Source organism: Panicum virgatum, chromosome 4K (genome assembly GCF_016808335.1).
Source record: "Panicum virgatum strain AP13 chromosome 4K, P.virgatum_v5, whole genome shotgun sequence".
Classification (NCBI taxonomy): Eukaryota; Viridiplantae; Streptophyta; class Magnoliopsida; order Poales; family Poaceae; genus Panicum; species Panicum virgatum.
The window spans coordinates 36,386,324-36,406,468 of NC_053139.1; the positions used below are offsets into that span (position 1 = coordinate 36,386,324).

General features: G+C 44.8%; 2 protein-coding genes and 1 long non-coding RNA gene across 3 annotated transcripts; 2 read left to right on the forward strand and 1 right to left on the reverse strand.

Moving 5' to 3' along the window:
- Positions 1-10,884: 10,884 nt before the first annotated feature.
- Positions 10,885-12,418, reverse strand: LOC120705196. Its single transcript, XR_005687835.1, has 2 exons — positions 12,122-12,418; positions 10,885-11,377 (listed from the first exon to the last, which is right to left on the reverse strand). It is a non-coding gene; the product is annotated as an uncharacterized LOC120705196 (long non-coding RNA).
- A 346-nt stretch (positions 12,419-12,764) lies between these two features.
- Positions 12,765-13,984, forward strand: LOC120703761 (LRR receptor-like serine/threonine-protein kinase GSO1). Its single transcript, XM_039987930.1, has 2 exons — positions 12,765-13,704; positions 13,776-13,984. Exons 1-2 carry the CDS (start codon positions 12,839-12,841, stop codon positions 13,843-13,845), a joined length of 936 nt encoding a protein of 311 aa, XP_039843864.1. The 5' UTR covers positions 12,765-12,838; the 3' UTR covers positions 13,846-13,984.
- A 363-nt stretch (positions 13,985-14,347) lies between these two features.
- LOC120703760 (probable LRR receptor-like serine/threonine-protein kinase At3g47570) lies at positions 14,348-17,123 on the forward strand. The gene is made up of 3 exons (XM_039987929.1): positions 14,348-14,470; positions 14,565-15,879; positions 16,036-17,123. The coding sequence occupies exons 2-3, from the start codon at positions 14,622-14,624 to the stop codon at positions 16,419-16,421; spliced, it is 1,644 nt and encodes a 547-aa protein (XP_039843863.1). The 5' UTR covers positions 14,348-14,470; positions 14,565-14,621; the 3' UTR covers positions 16,422-17,123.
- The last annotated feature ends 3,022 nt before the right edge of the window (positions 17,124-20,145 follow it).

Genomic DNA, 20,145 nt, shown 5'->3' on the forward strand with positions numbered 1-20,145 from the left:
CACTAAAAATATTTTTTTAGGGGTTAGTCGGATGCTACAGTAATCCCGTTCCATTTGTAGCAATGGGTAAAATTTTGATCCGTTCTTAAAAAAAATCGTTTCTACAAATCGTTTTCGTAGTAGTGGTTTACCACCCCTATCTACAGCTTGTGCAGCTCACCGATGGTGGTGCTCTCTGCGCAACATGCGGTGGAAGTGAAGGACGGCCGGCCGGGATGCCTAAGGGAGTCAGCACTTTCGCGCATGGCAGCCCGAGTCAAGGAACGGTGAGGAAGGGGCTTGTCCGCATGGCGAGCACGGACGCTTGGGAGGAGTTGGAAGGCATTCAGCTAGCATGCGGGCACGAGGCTTGCTCGGACAATAGACGAAAGGAAGGGTCTTGGGAGCACACCAGCGATCCGCTGGGGTTGGAGAAGATGGAGTGAGAGACAGCCGATTGGAGTCGATATGTTACGAGTAAAACAGAGGCAAAGGTGGAGTAGTAAATTCAGTGGCTTCGTATTAAAATTTAATATAATAATGAGCTTTATTACAATGATTGTAGAGTACTAATTAAATACTTTCAGGTACTTTTGTCTTGAATTTTTCCTGACCATTGATCAATGAAAGATATTTACAAAAATTAAATTAAATTAAATTAGTATTCAGTCTCAGTTTTTAGTACTTGGTTCCATATTTTTGTACCACCAGGTACTTTAGTCTAGGTACTTCTAGATACTTTCTATCTTGACCATCGTACGATTCTGTCAGATGGACGGCTCTTATTTTTTCAATCATTGTAAAATTCTCTATAATAATATGTTCACTGCTACAAAAAGAGCTATAGGCACCGGTTGAAATGAGCCTTAAGTACCGGTTCTACAACCGGTACCCAGAAACCGAGACCAATGGAGTTTGTCTTTGGCACCGGGTAAATCACCCGGTGCCTATGACCTCCTTTAGTACCGGTTGGAATACCAACCGGTACAAAGGCCGCTACGCCGTTCGCTTGCATCCTCCCCCTGTTCCCCGCATCCTCTCTCCGTTCCAGCGATTCATTCGAAACAATCAAACACAGAATATTGAATTGATGAACACACAATACTCATAGATCGCACAAATTATTCAACAAATTGTTCACAAGATAGATGCAATCCATACAACATGCATCTCTATTTCAGAAATCAGAAAAGTAAAAAAAATCCCACGGCCACGGCCGGCTCCCGGCGAAGAAGCCGCCCCTCCTTCTCGGCCACCGCAGGTTCCACCCGCCGCCCCTGGCCGCGCGCACCAGCCGCAGTTCCTTCTGGTTCTTGTCCCCAGGGGCCGCGCTTCCTTCTGGTTCTATGTCAGAGAGAGAGAGAGAGAAATCAAATCAGGAGAGGGTTCGGGGGAGGAAGGGAAGGGGTCGGACTGATACCGTAGAGCTCCTCGGGGTGGTAGTCGAGGATTCGGAGGTTGTGGAAGATGCGGTCGAACGGCGGAGGGAGCTTGCCATGGTGGATCCGGTGGGAGAGGAGGTGGATGAGCTCCAGCTCCGTGGGCACGAAGCGGCTTCACCCGTGCCTCGTCAAGGACCAATCCGCTATCGCCGACGACTTCTGCGTGCGAGGTCGTCTCGTCGAGGTGAGCCCAGTCGTCGGAGAGGGAAGTTGAGGGAGGCTCTGTTGGACAGGAGTTGAAGCAGTCGCGGCAGAGAGGAGAGGTCCCTTGCTCCGCCTCCGGGACCTTGCCGGTGGATGTGCCGCGGTGAGCAGGGCCGGGGCAGGGGAGGGGCGGCGCGGAGGGAGCAGGGGAGGCCGCTCCTCGGCCCTGCCCCTCCGCTGCCGGCCCGTGCACGGCGGCGAACTCCAGGAGATGAGAGAGATGAGAGGTAGAGAAATGAGGGGTAGAGAGATGAGAGCTCCGTTGCCGACGGCCACGGACTTTAAAATATTGCGACAAGACATGCATTGGCACCGGGTCATGACTTGACCCGGTGCTAATGTCTGCTTCAAAGGCACCAGTTTGTGCCATTATCCGGTGCCATTCATGCTTTGCCCAATCGGAACCGGCTCATGGTATTAATGTAACGACCTGCCCCGGGATAACGGCTAAGATCTACTCTGCACGTTGAGTAAACCACACCTGCTAAATAACTCTCTTGCGCTTTCGTCCTCGCTTCGCGCAAAAGGTTGCAACCGGAGTTATTTAGCTTCCCTGGGCCTGGTATTTAAATTGGTCTGGGTTCACTTCTACTTCCAGTATGGGACTAAATCCCGACGCTACAGTAGCATACTACAGTGGCTCGCGAATTTGGCCCGGCCCACTCAGTCCGTGGGCTGTTACAATTAATCGGTATCTTTGATACTCAATTGGTACCGGTTTCTGACGCAGCGCAATTTTCCGGCGCTTGGCACAGGCCAAGAGTACCAGCTATTGTTTCAACCGGTACCAATGCCTAGTATTAATACCGGTTGCAACATGAGCTGGTACCTTTGGCCTGGACCTTTGGCTTGTTTTCCATTAGTGGTTTCGATGTCCAATATCAATTGGGCTATATATAATTGTAGTGTCGTTTTGATATAGTCACATTTTTTTCGATAGGGCACACCAAAAGACATGTTCTAACAGTGTCCCCAGCCAATTTTCACCTAGGACTAATTCGATGAGTAGAGTGTGTCTCACACAAGTTCTGATGTGTTTTTATTCATCCAAGTCGTCCGTTGGAAAAGTGGAGGGCGACATTATAAGGAGCGGAAGTGACATGAACCGGATGACTAATCCGTCGAACAAATGCACCGTAAGGAATAAATTTGACTAAAAGTCCTTGATATATTGATTCCTATTACAAGAAACATAGCCTATTTGATTTATTCAAGTCTACGGACATGGAAAATGCAGTCTCTTTCAAATGTGTGGAATGAGGATGAGCTCAAAGGAAACCAGATAATCTTCTCAAATTTTATGCATTGTATAGAATCAGGATGAGATCCCGGGCTCCCAAGTGCTATTGACAAGAAGGTAGGAACGGACTGCACGATGGTGCGCAGCGGTTATTCGGATCTGCAATGAAGGTCAAAATCACGCCGTTGATTAAAAAAAGAGAAAAATGTCACAGAGAAATCAAAATATATTTCTGTGATATAGTTAAGTATAAGAACATTATTGACGTGATTGAAGTAATAGAAACATGTTTCATCTTTAAATAATTGTTTTATTTTGCCTTCTGTAATTTTGTGAAATCTCAGATAGTGTTAAAGCCTTACAGGCGAAGTGGACAGCATATAGGTAATTTACAGGCTCAATTTTTTTCTAAAAGAAATATGAATGAAGATATCTTAGTTGGTTAGATCTTTTCGAGGGGAACCTACCCACTAGGACTTTGGTGATCACATTTTTCTAAGTTTGTTCCATGAAACATGTTTCGATAAAAAAAAACTGAAAACAAATAATTCCCTTTTTGCCTCAAGGTATCACAGGATGAGGAGAAAAGTATCACAGGATCAGTACAGTGTTCGGTACTTACCACCACCAGGGCAAGGATGCCCCGAGTCTGAGCTACCTGCAGTAAGGCTGCTGCTGCTGACAAGGACCAATAAACTGAGGACAACGATCAGGAGCCGAATCTGGCAAAACCATGTGTTTGATGACATTCTTACGTTGTTCTACACTGTGCTCCGCGAGTTGGGAGAGGGCAGGAGTTAGCAACAAATAAAGCGAACAACTGGCATGCCAGACTTTGGCGTGCCCAAATGACAGCGCTCCAGAGCATCTATGGACAAGTTCACCTATATATAGAGAGGGGAGCTTTCGATCAAAGTCTAGACTGGGCTTTTAATGGGATATGCGGAGGAAGCTGCATCCAGGATCAGCTCGGCTTGTCTTGCACGGGTCAAGTCTGACAGTCTGAGTCATCTCCAATGACATAATTAATGCCCGTTTACAGCAAAGGACAGTCAAATTAAAGTAAAATGCCTGGTCCTCGTGGCTGAATGACTTTAAAATTTCCGACGGCCAGCATCAAGGCAATCAATGGCGCGGCGGTCACTAGTCAAAGTCCAGAGTAGCTCTTACCACCCGGGATCAAGGCACAATTCACACGACTCGCTCACGCTTTGAAGAAGCATTCCATTGACGACGTTCTCGCAAGCATGACAATGACAACAATGTGACACTATGGCCGTGTTTAGTTCGAACGCAAAAAAATTTTGCGATAAAATCTTACTAATTTGAAGTACTAAATGAAGTTTATTTATAAAACTTTTTGTACAGATGGGTTGTAAATCGTGAGACGAATCTAATGATGCTAATTAATCCATGATTAATCAATAATTACCGGATAGTTACTATAGCATCACTGTTGCAAATCATGGATTAAATAGGCTCATTAGATTCGTCTCGTGATTTACAGCCCATCCATGCAAAAAGTTTTATAAATATACTTCATTTAGTACTCCATGCATGTGTCGAAACATTCGATGTGACGTTTTTTTGTGTTTACAGGGTTTATGGGGTGTGAACTAAACAGGGCCTATATTATTTTACACCAGCTGTTCTCGAATTTTTTTCATAGATGAATGTCAACCGTTGAACTAGTAAAACTTCTGCATTACTTAATAACTTGCAAAGAAGGTTCACCAATTTCCAGACATTCCTAATAGTGTTAGTCCATAGAGAAAATTCCTTCTATGCTATTAAAACGTATACTAATATAATCCCTCCTATACCATTGAAAATATTGCATTCCCTTTCTTACCATCGAACTTTGATCTTTTTTCTATCCCTTATTTAATGGGGCTTAAGACCGCTAGATCTGAGCAACAGCACGACGAGGACTTGCCTGGCGTCTCGTGGTCTATAGATGTCTAGAAGGCCCGAGGCCCATGGGGGCACAGAGGTACAGCCCTATATGGCCCGGGCCAAGCACGGTCCTGACACAAGGCTTTTTGGGCTTAGGGCGGCATGGGCCCGATAGGCAGGATGTGCCTGGGCCTATAGGTCGGCCCGCTAGACATGTCCAAGCATGCCCCAGAGCTCGATGAGCACGATGGGCAGCACGGCCCAAGCCCGCTATATTCTCTCCCCAACCCTAATTTTCACCAATCTCTCTCCCTATCCACTATCCAGCCGCCACCTCCTCAATGGCTCAACGCCGCGCCGCCCCCTCAGCATCGCGGCCACCTTGATGCCTCCCGTGCGGCCCTGCCCTTGGAGCTACGCAGCACAATAGTCGGCACTGCCCCATTCTTCACGATCGCGCAATGCGGAGGACGACGGTGAGGCGCAGTCGCGTGGATGGTGACGCAACTTGCGGCCAGACTGCGTGGCACAGCAGCGAGATGCAGGTGTGCAGGGTGAGGATGGCGGCGAGGTGTGGCGGAGCGGGTGGAGGATGGTGGCGAGATGTTGCTGCGCAGGGTGAGGGCGGCGGCAAGGTGAGGTGGAGCATGTGGAGGATGGTGGCGAGGGGGAGCCTGAGCACGCAGAGGATGGCGGCGAGGCGGAGCTCAAGCGGACATAATTTAAGATCTTATTTTTAGAGAAAAGTTTAGTATGGTCCAATATTTCAAATTGGGATTGGATATAATTATAATACTCTACTACATATTTATTATTATCATTCAAGATTTGGCACAACTTTCTTTTAAAAATTTAGTTTTGATCTAAATGTGTGTTTGGTTGGAGAACGTGATAGGATGGGATGAATCCATCCACCTATATTGAAGCCCCTCGACACCTGCCTTTGTTGGTTACGACCCTAGTCCCTAGGTGCGGGTAGCCGAAAGAGCATCCAATGCGAATTGATCTCTAGGCCAAGATACTCGCCTGTACACCCTCAAATGTTGCCTCACCGAAGCCTAGATCGGAGCTACTCGCCCACATACCCCTCAAGCCTCATCTCACTAGAGCTCGCTCAAGGTGCTCATCCATGTATATTCACTTCCTAGAAGGTTATCTAAATTATTATTTGCCCCCCTTAATGTTAAATCCTGACTCCACCGGCCCTACCCCTAGCGTGGGCGTGGCATCGAAGCAATGCAGGTCGGCTTGCAAAAGCCACACCACGAGAAGAGCAACTCGAAGGCCGCCATAGCCAGCAGAGCGGTTGCGACGACCAGGGGTGGATCCAAGGGGGTGCAAGGGGGCTCCAGCCCTCCTACCCCCATGGAGCCCCCCTCCCCTAACAATTTTCAACCATGAATGAAGAAGAGTAAAAAGAAAAAGAAAGAGGAGGAGGAGGAGGAGGAGGAAACGGAACAAGTACGAAAACTGAAGCCTGAAGCCACCGGAATAAGGTCAGGATGGCTGCAAGAGCCGACGGGAGCAAAAAAAGCGCCTGGTCCCATATGTCATCCTCAGATGAGATCCGGGCCTCCTACCATCACTTAATTGATGGAACATTTTTGAGTGGCATGCAGGGACAAATGAAAATAAAATAGCATTGTATTTTCAATAGCATAGAAGGGATGGTTATGAGTTTGAATGGAACATAAGAAATTTTCTCTAATCTACTTTAGCATATCATGTCTTATTTGTTTAGTGTTCCATATCGCCGAGCGCTTGTGAGACAAGAAAGAGAAGGGCAATATTCTCTCTTTACCACGCACGTGCGAAAATGCGGTGTGTTGTCAATGAAAAAAAATGTTTGTGGTATGACTAGAATCTGGCAAATTAGATGGAGCACACCATTAGAAGGTGTCTTTTGCTACAGACCTATTAAAAACGTGACTTCGACGAAAAAAAGTATAATTCTATGCTAATTTGTTGGCTCATGTAATTATAGTATGTGTCTAGTCAAATGGGTCACCAAATACCTATGGATGACAATTATATCATGCTTGTCCTTTTTGCCATACTCTGGAGTGGCAAAGGGACCGGCGCACCGAGATTATAAGGTTGATTCACTCCAAGGATCAAGTACAAGGTGGCAGCACCTTGCTCTCTCTCTCACATAGGGTTTAACCTAGCATTAATCACTCTCACTAAGCAACTGCTAATTGTTTTTGATATGATCACTTTAGTACTATGGTGGCTTGGCTGTCTTTTTCAATATGTATGAGCTTCGTCTAGTCTCCAGCAACTCCAAATGGACGAGGGGGTATATATACCCAGCAACTCTAATGAGTCATTGCTTCAATGGCTTGATAAAGTGCAGTGGTACCAGATGATCCGGGGGATTGGTAGCTAGGGTAGGTACCGGATCATTTGGTACTTTGTCCGTCAATCCGTCAGTTCATCGGGTGCTTAATACATCTATGAGAAGATCCTTTTGGAAAAATACCAGGAGGTACCTTTCCTTTTTTTTTGTAAGGTATCAAGAGGTACCTAGAGATACGGTAGGTATCTTTTCTATTTTGGTATGGATCCCACCTATTTCGGTACCGATTGGTACCTTCTTCTAGGTATATCTTGGTACCTTTCATGTCTCAACTATTGATTTCAGCCTGATGGACTATTTTTAATTTTTCAATCATTGTAAAATTTGTTTTACTAGCAAGCCTACCTAGGGATACCTGAGGTAGAGGATTGATCGTAGGGAATTGTCGAGACCAAGAACACAATGGTGCAAGCAACACAAGATTTAAACAGGTTCGGACCGCGAGATGCGTAATACCCTACGTGTATGCAAGACGGAAGGCAGGTCTAGATGGTGGATTTGGATCCCATAGTAGCGCAAGTAACCGTGCAAGAAATCGCAGGCTAGCAAGGCCAAGCCGCGCTCAACAAAAGAAGAAAACAAAACAGATTCAGTGTCTCCTACAGATGGAGAAATCTCCCCTCGACACTATGCCATTAGATTGATTCTTTGGATTGCAGAAGACCATTTTTCACAAATTGGAGGAGATCAGCCTCGAAGCACTTACTTTTGTCCCATGAAGATCTTTCATCCGGTTGATTCTGCTCCCCGCGCTTCTGCTTTCTCCCCACAACTACTATCTTCGCCCTTGTTCATCCTGAATGTCACGAGATGTTTGGAACGCATATGCTCGGGGGCTAGGATGAAGAAAAAATAGCAGAGGTATGCTCGGAAATGGAGTAAGAGGAATGAAAAGCAAAGGCGGCGGAATATGCAGTAAAATTGCAAGTGAACATAACCCTAGGTCACTGTCGGGTTAAATACTTGGTGGGATGGCAATTTGGTAAAACAATGTTAGTCGAAGCGGTTCTGTACGCGATATATTCCCGAACAGTATCTTCAGAAGGTATTTTGGAAAGCTATTTGTATTAGTCTTTCTTTCGGGGACCTATTCTGAAGAAAAGAGGCTTTCGAATTTTTCACCAAATTATAATGTCAAAAAATATATTTTACCCTATAACACGACATTTTGGACCTCTTTTCCAAATTTTGGGATTTGGATTCAAGGCTCGGGGCTACTAGGTACGTGTCATCGAGGATTTGTTTTTCAAATTTATTTGAAAAACAAAATATTTGAATTCAAGAGTCAAGATGGACCCTCGATCTGAATTCTTCGATTCAACCTAAGGCTCGGGGGTAACTCCATATGGAGTGCGATTGTTCATCGCACCTCATATATAAAGATTATTTCTGAAGATTTCAAGACTTCTCGAGCAAGAGCACCACATATGCAACCTCGGAGCAGCTAAGGAAGTACTCGGAAGTCTGCACTACTCGGCTACGAAGAGTTTGTGGGCTTGTCAATTCATAGGATAGCTGATGTGGCGCAGATCTATACGAAATATGGGATGGGGCATGTCCCATAACCATACGTCACGTAAACTCCTTGCATTCGGTACTACTTACATTTTGTCTTTAGCTTTACATATTGATACGTTGCTTGTGCAAGTGATAATATCAGTTCATCTGGTACTTTAGACTTTTTTCCGTTTATTTTGACACCATAAGTTCATCGAGTACTTTAGATTTCTTTTTTGTTTATTAATTTGGACGCCGTAAAATACTCTATCTCTGAATTTTCGCCTTGACTTACATTTACTATGATTAGTATTGCTATGATTCAGACTTCATTCATAGGACAAAAAGGCTACATTTACTCTATCTCTGAATTTTTCGTTTATTATTAGCATGCTCGCCCGCTGAGCAAGCCGGTGGTCTCGACGGCAGCGAACTCGTGTGCTAGCAGCACGGCAGCTGTCCGGGACGGCGCGGCGAGCGGTGGCGACACGGCAGGCGCGTGGGCTCCGCTCCAACGGACAATGGAAACCGGTGCCCGCCCCCAACGCAGAAGCGACGGTTTCTTTGTGCATCGTAGCACGTGTAGACACCTTTTTCTCACAGAGGAAACGGTTTTCCTCTTTCTTCGTTAAATACTTTGTCATGTTATCAAATTGCTTACGTGGCAGCTTTTTTAATTCTATAGAAATATCCTACTCAGCTCATTAGAACTGCCCTAGCCAATATTTATCTACTCCCTCCGTCCTCGAATATAAGACATTTTAGAATTCAAAATTTGTCATCAAATATAAGGCATTCTAGATTGAGAATGGACCCAACATCTTAATTGTGCATTTTTTTAGATCTTTCTCAATAGAAAGATGTGGATGCAACTATGAAGGGGGAGGTATATGTGGGGGAGGTGCATGGGAAAAGACATGCTAATTTAATTAGTACATTCTCAAAGCTTAATAATCATTGGTAGAAGAGTTTTTTCTACACATTCATAATTTGTCCTAAAAATTTCAGAATATATTACATTACAGGACGGAGGGAGTAGGAATATTATTCAAGGGTTGTTTGGTTCCAGGGGCTAAACTTTAGTCCATGTCAAATCAAAGAGAATCTTAGTATTTAGAAGTATTAAATAAAAGTTAATTATAAAACTAACTACAGAATCCTGGTGCTAAATTGTGAGACGAATCTAATGAGATACATTAATTCATAATTAGCGGATGGTTACTTTCGGACAGCTGACCACTTTCTCCTTCACCAATCCTCCATGTCCGCTGTTGTCGCCCCACACGTATGCCGCTGCTCGCCGACCGGTCGGACAGCAGCATACACTTACACCGCCCTCACCGGTGTCCTTGTGGGCACTGCATGCGGCCGGCCGGCCGCCGGCGGGCACACCGTCCACCCACACCGCACGCCCGCACCTCGATCGCTCCTCACCTTCTACGCGCATGCCGTCATCCCCGACCCGCGCCACCGGTTCAACTGCACGCGCACCACCGCTGGCATCCCGGTCGTCCGTCCTCCTCCGCCATCTCCCGGCCTTCCAGTGTTTCCAAGAAGGTGAGCTTTCTGCTACAGCCCTCTATGATGCTGGACAATGCATCCCTTTTGTGTATGTGCTCTTTATTTAATTCCTTTGTGGGTGTGCAGAGAATTGATGATCATCTTGAGTTAATTTTGAAGCCCACTGGCCAGCAGGTAACCACCAAGCATGGTCGAGCTCAGCACCATTCTGCTGGCTTTTATGGCTCCGCCACTACTCTTTGAAGCTTATGCGGTTCAATCGTGTGCAATCTTGTGATCCCCTCACGGTAGGTGCTCTGCAGGCCAAAGGTGGGGCTTTTCTTTGTATGTGTGTCTGCAAAATAGGTTCTATTGCCTGTAATGTTTGTGCTGAATATCTCTACTGAGCTGTGAATTTGTATGTGATGTGTGTGTGCAAAATCTATGAGAAACAAATGCACCAGCCGTAGGAGACGTGGAGTGGTAGGACATAGCGTCTCCTATGAGAACATGCAAAGGAGACGTGTGTTCTAAAATAGTGTCTCCCATGCAACACACGAAGGAGATGCGGATTTTCTGAACGACGTCTCCATACTAAACCATATAGGAGATGTGGATGGATGAACCGCATTTCCTATGTAGCTTACAGGAGATGGTGAACGGCAAAGTTAGGAGACGCTACATAACGTGTCTCCGATAACTTGACTTATAGGAAACACGGGTTAACAAGCAGTGTCTCTAATAAGGACTGTCGAAGGCGCGCGTGGTAGCATCCCACATCTCTGTTTACATTCATGGAGACATTCTGTAAACAACATAGGAGATGCGGATAACCACGTCTCCAATAGAATGTATGAGAGACACTTGTTAACTCAATGAGGAGATGTGGTTCACATGCGTCTCGTATCTTATCCTTTATAGGAGATGCGGCTCATCTGCTTCTCCTGTGACTTCACATCACATCAGAGAAGTAAATTTGGAGATAAAAAAAAAACCGCGTCTCCTATCCTTGTTAGTCCGCGTCTCCAATTACTTTTCTTACATAGTGAAGTCCTGTTACAAGAAACCATAGCCTACTTTATTTATTTAAGTCTACGTTCAAACATGTAGAACTACGATGAGCACATATATATATGAAACCAGATAATCTTCTCAAATTCTATGCATTTTGTAGATCAGGATGAGCTCCTGGGCTCTCAAAGTGCTAATGACAAGAATTTGAGAACGGACTGCATGATCCTGGACAACGGTTGTTCGGATCTGCAATGTGCAATGAAGGTCAAGATCACGCCACAGATAAAAAGGAAAGATCATAAGAGAGAAACCAAGATATTCCTACAATATAGTTAACTGTAAGAAAATTATTGACATGTTTGAAGTAGTAGAAACATGTTTCTCGTTTAAATCAATTTTTCATTTTACCTGGAGATATTTTTTTTGTGAAATCTCATATAGTGTTACAGGCGAGGTAGAAAATAAGAGTAAAAGGTTAGGGAATTTTGCAGTATCATTTTTAAAAGAAAAAAAATACAAACTCCCCGCAAAAGATCCCAAAGGAAAATGCAAACCAAGATAGCTTGATTGGTTAGATCTTTGTAGGGGAACCTGCCACCCACAGGGGGCTTGGTGCTTGCATTTTCCTAATGTGTTCCATGATATACTTTTCGCAAAAAAAAACTTAAAATAAATTATGCGTTTGTTCCCTCAAGGTAATGCAAGATTAGGATAGTATTCAGTACTCCCTCCGTTCCAAATTGTAAGTCATTCCAACTTCTTGAGAGTTAAAATATTCTAAGTTTGACCAAAGTTATACAATAAAATACTAACATTTATGATTCCAAATAAGTATCAATAGATTCTTCATTAAATATACTTTCATAGTGTATCTATTTGATGTTATAAATCTTTGCAATCTTTTCTAATTTGGTTAAACATAAAAATTAATTATTTGACTATCCAATAAAGTTGGAATAACTTACAATTTGAAATGGAGGGAGTACTTACTAGCACAAGATGGCCGTGGGCCTAAGCTTCTTGCAGCAACGCTTCTGCTGACAATAACCAACAATATGCTGAGGACGACAGTCAGGAGCCGAATTAGGCAAAAGCGTGTGTTTGATGACATTCTTGCCGTTCCGCGAGACGGAGAGAGAGCAGAAGTTAGCAACCAAAGCGAGCCCTTGGCATGGCAGAATGGGCGTGCCCAAATGGCAGAGCTCCACAACATTTATATGGACAAGCTCCGCTCTAGTGGACATTTCGATCAAAAGATTGGACTTGGCTTTTAATTGGGATGTGCCGAGGAAGCTGCATCCGGGCGGTCAGCTCGCCATCTCTTGCACAGTTTACACGGGGTCAAGTCTGTGTTGTCATCTCCAATGATATACTAATGCCCGTTTGCAGCAAAGGACAGTCAAAGTAAAATACCATGTCCGCGTGCCTGAATGATCTTAAAAAAATCTTACGGCCGGCATGAGGCAATAATGGCGGTCACCAGTCAAAGTCCACAACAGCTCTTGTGTCATCCGGTTCTTGTCTTCTTGATTTGTTCACACTTTGTACTTATCCCGTCCCTGTTTTTCCTCTTTTAATATAGCTTCAGACCATCTATATATGAACATATGCGCAACCATGAGAAATCACAACTCAATGTCTCGTCCACACATCTACCACTCCCAGAAAGAAATGAAGAGGTCCTGACGATCTGGCTTGCTCTAAGATATGGCTCCTCTAGGAACACTGAGGTCGTCAGTGCTCCTGGCCACTGTCCTACTCCTGTCCTTTCTCTTGAACTTCCTGGTCCTTGCCTCATCACTTGATACTAGAACAACACCCAATAGTGATCTCCAGACCCTCCTTTGCCTCAAGGCTCATCTCTCTGACACTGCCGGGCAGCTAGCCTCGTGGAAGAATGATTCTCTTCAGTTTTGCAGTTGGGCTGGTGTTAGATGCAGCAAGACGCGCCCATCTCGCGTTTTTGCGCTGGACCTCGGGTCGTTTGAGCTCAATGGCCAAATACCTGCTTGTATTGCCAACCTCACTTACCTCGCAAGAATCCACTTCCCAAATAACCAGCTTAGTGGTCCAATCCCTCGTGAGCTTGGCCAACTAAATAGGCTGCAGTACCTTAACCTCAGTTCCAACCATGTCAGTGGTTCGATTCCGGACACACTGTCCTCCTGTTCTCTCCTCCAGATCATCGATCTTGGTGGAAATTCCCTGCAAGGAGTGATTCCTCCAAACCTGAGCCAATGCTTAAATCTTCAGGAGCTCGTCTTGCAACATAACAGCCTCAATGGAGGTATCCCTGAAGGCCTCGGGATGCTCCAGAACCTTTCAGTTTTGCATCTTGCTGGAAATAGTCTGACGGGAGAAGTTCCCCTTTCACTTGGATGCAAATCTTCACTTACAGCTGTTGTTCTGACGAATAATAGCCTCACCGGACCAATCCCATCTTGCCTAGCTAATAGTTCATCGCTTCAAGTACTGGACTTAACAAACAACCATCTTGATGGAGAGATTCCATATGCTCTGCTAAATAGCAGATCACTCAAAATAATATCCCTTGCGATGAACAAATTTGTGGGGTCGGTACCTGCTCTCTCGCACACTGACTCTCCCTTGGAGCATCTCATTCTGACATCAAATTATCTTTCAGGTGCCATACCTTCTTCATTAGGGAATCTTTCTTCCCTTATCAGGCTCTTGCTTGCATACAACAATCTTGAAGGTAGCATCCCCATGAGTATAGGTAACATTCCAAACCTGCAAGCACTGGACCTGACTTACAACTATTTGTCAGGAACTGTCCCAACCTCCCTTTACAATATGTCAACCCTCACATACCTTGGCATAGGCGCAAATAACCTTGAGGGGGAAATTCCAAATAACATTGGCTTCACCCTTCCAAGCATAAAAAAAAATGATCTTTCTAGAGAACCAATTCCATGGTCAAATCCCTGCTTCGCTAGCGAATGCAACCAACCTTATGGTCAAGGATCTACGGTACAATTCATTCCATGGAATTGTTCCTTCTTTGGGTTCTCTTCCTAACCTGCAGGAACTAAATCTAGGCATGAATCAGCTTGAAGCCGGGGATTGGTCTTTCCTTTCCTCACTTGCCAATTGCACGAGGTTGGTCAAATTATCATTATCAGAAAACAAAATCCAAGGAACGTTGCCAAGTTCCATCGGTGGTCTTCCGAACAGCTTAAAGGTTTTGCTGTTGGCAGGAAATAATATATCAGGGACGATACCACCCGAGATAGGACACCTCACAAATGTTACGGTTCTTTACCTGGGGAAAAATCAATTCATCGGAAGCCTCCCGGATACACTTGGAAATCTTTCAAGGTTAGTTTTACTAAGCTTGCCACAGAACAAACTTTCCGGGCAAATTCCAGTCTCAATTGGTAACCTAAGTCAATTGAATGAGCTCTATCTACAGGAAAATGATTTCAGTGGCCCAATCCCAGAAGCTTTAGGATACTGCAAAAATTTAGAAATGTTGAACCTCTCATGGAACAGCCTTGATGGTCGCATACCAAAGAAGCTTTTAACTCTTTCCTCCCTTTCTATGGGCATGGATTTGTCCCACAACCAACTCTCTGGTCCAATACCACTTGAGATTGGTGGCTTGACCAATCTTGGTCTCCTCAATATCTCCAATAACCAGTTATCTGGACAAATTCCCTCCACTCTAGGCCAGTGTGTCCACTTGGAGTCCCTCCACATGGAAGGGAACCTTCTTGAAGGGAAAATCCCAAATTCTTTCGCTGACATGAGAGGCATTATTGAGCAAGATCTGTCTCGAAATAATCTATCTGGAGCAATACCTGAATGGTTTGAGTCCTTCAGCTCCTTGAACATTCTCAATTTGTCCTTCAACAACCTCGAAGGTCCAGTACCCACTGGTGGGATTTTTCAGAGTAAAAGCACAGTGTACATTCAGGGGAACAAGAAGTTATGTGGGAGCAGTCCGTTGCTAAAACTGCCACTTTGTGATTCAAAGGCCTCCAGAAAAAAACATACTGCCAAAATTCTGAAGTTTCTAGGATTGAGTGCTCTTTCTTTGCTCCTGTTATCATGCTTAGCTGTCATCCTATTAAAGAAGAAGAAAGTCAAACGAGAAGCTCAACCATCCTTCAAGGAATTGAAAAAGTTGTCATATGCTGATATAGTCAAAGCAACAAATGGTTTCTCCTCATCCAACTTGGTTGGTTCAGGTAAATCTGGATTAGTTTACAGAGCTCGATTTGAGTTTGAAGAACATACAGTTGCCGTCAAGGTTTTCAAACTTGACCAACTTGGCGCACCAAAGAGCTTCCTTGCGGAGTGTGAGGCATTGAGGAACACTCGACACCGCAATCTTGTAAGGGTTATTACTGCATGCTCAACATTTGATGCATCAGGACAGCAGTTCAAAGCTCTTATTCTTGAATATATGCCTAATGGTAGCCTAGAGAGCTGGCTCCATCCTACTAAGCTAAGCAAGTACGGATTGAAAAGCCCATTGAGTTTGGGCTCCAGAATAACGATAGCAGTGGATATAGCTTCTGCTTTGGATTATCTACACAACCATTGCATGCCTGCTGTGGCCCATTGTGATTTAAAGCCCAGCAATGTCCTTCTTGATGATGTCATGGGTGCACGTCTTGCTGACTTCGGGTTAGCTAAGTTTCTTCACAACTTCAGTCATTCATTCCATCAAAGTTCTACAAGCTTACTGGGACCAAGAGGATCAATAGGATATATTGCGCCAGGTGAGAATTTTTTGTTAAAAGACTAGAATTTTTTAATATTATGACAGTTCTTGTCTATATTCATGTTTTACTTTCCAGTATTTAACAAGATTCTCATATGGTTTTCACAGTATTAAGAGATTAAATTATTTGATCAATTATACAAAATTTTAACAGAGTATGGCTTTGGGAGCAAACTCTCAACGGAAGGCGACGTCTACAGCTACGGAATTATCATCTTAGAAATGCTCACAGGGAAGCGTCCAACAGATGAGATGTTCACTGATGGTCTGAACCTTCACAAATTCGTGGAACAAGCATTTCCTCAAAAGCTTACTGAAGTTCTAGATCCTTTCATCGTTCCAAGTTCTGAAGATGGTGATGTGCCCAACAATTTGGACCATGAAAATAATGCTACAGATGGCGTGAAGAGCTGCATTGTGCATCTTGTTAAACTTGGTCTTTCGTGCTCTATGGAGATACCAAAGGATCGACCAACAATGCACGATGTTTATGCTGAAGTCATCACAATCAAAGAAGCATTTGCAGCACTACACGGTTGAGTAAAAGGACTGTTGTTTCTGCTGTTCACATAATAGTAGAGCATGATGGCCTTTGCCTAGTTTGCTTGCTTTGTCTTATTTTGGCGCCTAATTTGCTGTGGGCATCGTTTACCCTGATTGACATTTGCTGAGGTGTTACCGTTCCCTCACACTTCGCTAGTTTGAGCTCCAGGTGAAATCCTTGATCTGGTATGTTGGATTGGGCCAGATGGCATCGGTAATGTCTCTTTTTCTTCATGGAGACGTTTGTTAGGCCCTTTGTTATGAAAAGAACATGCTCACCTATTGCTATGAAAAGATATTGCTCGCATCGTCTGTCACCATTTGTGGTTGCCTGAGACCTTCAAGTGCTATCATTTGACCAGTGGTAAGAAGAGGTCTGATGGACTTCAGATACATGTGAGATCCTATGTATGCCTTGTTCATCACCTTTTTGGTGGAAGAATGACATAGTTTGTGTAGTTTATGATCTTCTCACTTCAAAAGAGAATAGATGCGACTGCATTAAAGTAGCTCTTTTCTAGTTAGAATGGGTTTACATCTTCTCACTTCAAAAGAGAATTGATGTGACTGCATTAAGTAGCTCTTCTGCACTTAGAATGTACTTGAGATTTGGACATTTGGTAACACCCTGTTTGTTAGAGCAACTACATAGCCTGAATGTGGCCATTTCTCACTTCAAAGGTAGCTTAAAATTTCTTACATCAGGTTGATTAAAACCTGCTCCTGTTTGCTCGCACGCCCGCGTTCCATGCCAAAAAAGTGGACACGTGGCGTTCAACCGCGGCTCTGGATGTTTGGCAAAAAAGCCCTCCTCTTTTATTAAAATCCCAACCCAGTCCAATATGCTCAACCCGCGTAGTAACAATGTGCACATATTTTACAGATAGACCCTCATTCTAAACTTTATTTCCACATGAAGAAGAGAAAAATCGATGGTTCTGTATTTTTTACAGAAACCACCCCGAGGCAGTTTTCCAAACACCCCCTCCCACCACCCAACCGGCCAACCCGGCAACCCCCTCCTCCCAGCCCGAACCATAACCCTCATCCTCCCCGCCTCCATCTCTCCCTCCCTGCCGCCACCTCCCCTCCCCTTGTTGCGGGTTGAGGTGACGATGGGCCAGGAGACGGCCGATCCTGGTGGCAAGCTCCTGCGCAGCTCCAGCAGTGCCGCGGGGGCCGCGGTGGCAGGGCCAGGTCTCGCCCGCCAGCGCACGTGCGGAGGTGGCTACCGGCACTCTGGCGCGGGGGAGCGATGCGCAGCTCCAGCTCTGGCGTGAGGTAGCAGGAGAGGGAGGGAGAGGCTGCTGCAGTTGGGGAGCTGGCGCGCGGGGCGGACCAGATCTCGCCGTCCTCAACCTGAGGCCGCAACGCAATTCCAGATCCGGCTGGTGCGCACGTTGGCAGCCTCCCCGAGGTCCCAGAGGCGGCGGCCACAGACCTCGGCGTCACGCCAGCCCTTGGCGGCGAGGTAGATGCGCGGGTAATCGCCGTGCGCGCATGCTCCGCACCTCCTCTCCATGCCGATGTCTCGTCGCCTCGTCGGAACACTATGGATTGGGCCGTGTCATCCGTCGGGATAGGGAGCACGCAAGTCCTCTTCCCTTCGCCTACGCTTGCAACCGGCACCAAGATAAGTGCCCCTTCCTCCCTTGTCTATCTGCTCCTCACTCCCATTCCCGTTCCAAACCCTAGGTCTGTGGTTTCTCTCTCGGCTGGTCCCTCAAATTGTTCTCCGTTCCAAACCTTACCCTACAGATCAGTGAGCTCTTACCCTTTGCTTCCATTTTTGAGCTCTGTGTCTGCTTTTCTTTTGCCTGATCTCCAAAATTTTGCTGTGCTGGTGGAGCTGCTGCATCCGCGATGGTGTCCGTGAGACATGATGTGAGATCAAGAAGGGGCGTAGATACAGACAGGTACCTGTATTTTCTATCCTCCTTTCTTTCCTGATGAAATTCCTATGCTTTTCTGATTAGAGGCATGCTATATTTGACCTTGTCAACTACATCATTTTGACTCCCGGTTTTATTTTTCCTTATGCCTGCAGTGAGGAGTGTGAATCAGAGCAACAAGATTAAAGCTTTTCCAGGTGGGTTCCTGCCTTCTTACTTCGATCTTTCCCTGAATCAAGCCCTTTCCTTTACCTTTCTCTAAGGGAGTTGCTCTGCTTATTCAGGTGGTGTGAGCTTCTCTACCTGTATGTATAGGTGCATCCTTTAATTTTCCTCTACTTATTCAGGTAGATGTGTCATAGTAGAGGGGGTATCTTTTTCTTACTTTTTTGGATTAGGGATTGTTCTGGTGCATAAATGTGCTTATTTGATAATTCCATGTTGTTTGGCTTGGAGTGTTTGCTAGCAGCTGACCACTTGCACTACTGTGTTTTTACAAATCCTACTGCAACAGTCATTGGTGTTCTTGTTCTGGTCTATGATTGATATTGATTGTGATTTCTAGGCATTGTATGTCTGGTACTCCGAGTGGGAGGATTGCATAGTGTCATGAAAGGAGAGGAAAAAGGCATTTTGTGATGGCACATGGTCTGAACTAATAACTAGCATATTTTTATCATTGTAAATGACTACCCAGCCAATAGCTAATGGGCTTTGTTGCTGGAAATTTGGGGAAAAGCACAGTTTCTTTAAATGACCGATTTTTTCTACCAACACTAGAGCTTTAGTGTTGCTGGCCAGCCAAACCCTTATGAACAGCCCACAGGTTCTTACAATCAAGCCTGAGCAAAATTTATATATCTTTCTTTGAAATTCTTATATAATCTACAGATCACTCCAAAGAAAGGTGCTAAGCTATCTTTATCTCCTACCAGAGGAGGTTATAGAGCAGCTCGATGCTCCAGCCACACATACTCAAGGCACGCCTATCACCAGGGACACCACATGACAAAGATGACACCATTTTTAGCAAAGGTAAAGCTTAATCTACACTCATGGCAGTTCTAACTAAAGTTAAATGCTCAGCTTTACCATGAAATAGCCACATACTTTTTCATTAAACATGGTGTAATGGTCTGTTTTTTTCACTGGTTTCCTAAATGCCTAAATCATGGTGTAATGATTCTTACAAATACCAAGCAAAGTAAATTATGTAATGATTAATATTTTTGTATTCAACTTTCCCTCTTTTTCCATAGCTCTAGCTTTCAGAGCCACATGTAGAGAGCTAACATCTTAGGAGCCATATGTGTTAGTGCATATTTTTTAACTGCTCGTCAAAATCCCCACTATAATCAGATTGATGTGCAACATGGTCTATTCTTTTAGTTTTAGAAGCGCCTATAGATCTCAATCTTCTTTACCTAATGTGTGGTTTAGTCCCCGGTCTTAAGAACTTTCCATTCACTTTGTGAGTTTTCTGCATAAACAAGGGAACATGTTTTTAATGAAATAGGCCAATGTCGCCAGATCCGGAGTAAAGTGGGCGGCTCACGTAAGAGCGGCGGCGTAGCATGTGGAACTAGCAGGCTCTGCGAGCGACGACGAGTTTGAGTGAAACTGCAGTGACTCTCCTTAGATCCTGTAAGAACCTAACAGCCATCCTGAAATCGACATTATGCTTTCATTCCTTGCCACCTGCTTTAATCAATAACTAAAACCATCGTCTATTCATGCTAGGGATATGGATGAATGGATACATACTGAATGAGCTTTGGTTGCAAAGAGCCTGGGAGATGGTTGCCAGCTAGCCATGAAATTGTTGATCG

What these genes read in the sequence shown, in the direction of transcription:
- LOC120703761 (XM_039987930.1), top strand. Translation starts at nt 12,839, where the DNA reads ATGGCTCCTCTAGGAACACTGAGGTCGTCAGTGCTCCTGGCCACTGTC. An exon ending in GCGATGAACAAATTTGTGGG is followed by an intron (nt 13,705 to 13,775) that starts GTCGGTACCTGC and finishes ATTATCTTTCAG; the next exon opens with GTGCCATACCTTCTTCATTA.
- LOC120703760 (XM_039987929.1), top strand. Translation starts at nt 14,622, where the DNA reads ATGTTGAACCTCTCATGGAACAGCCTTGATGGTCGCATACCAAAGAAG. An exon ending in AATAGGATATATTGCGCCAG is followed by an intron (nt 15,880 to 16,035) that starts GTGAGAATTTTT and finishes AAATTTTAACAG; the next exon opens with AGTATGGCTTTGGGAGCAAA.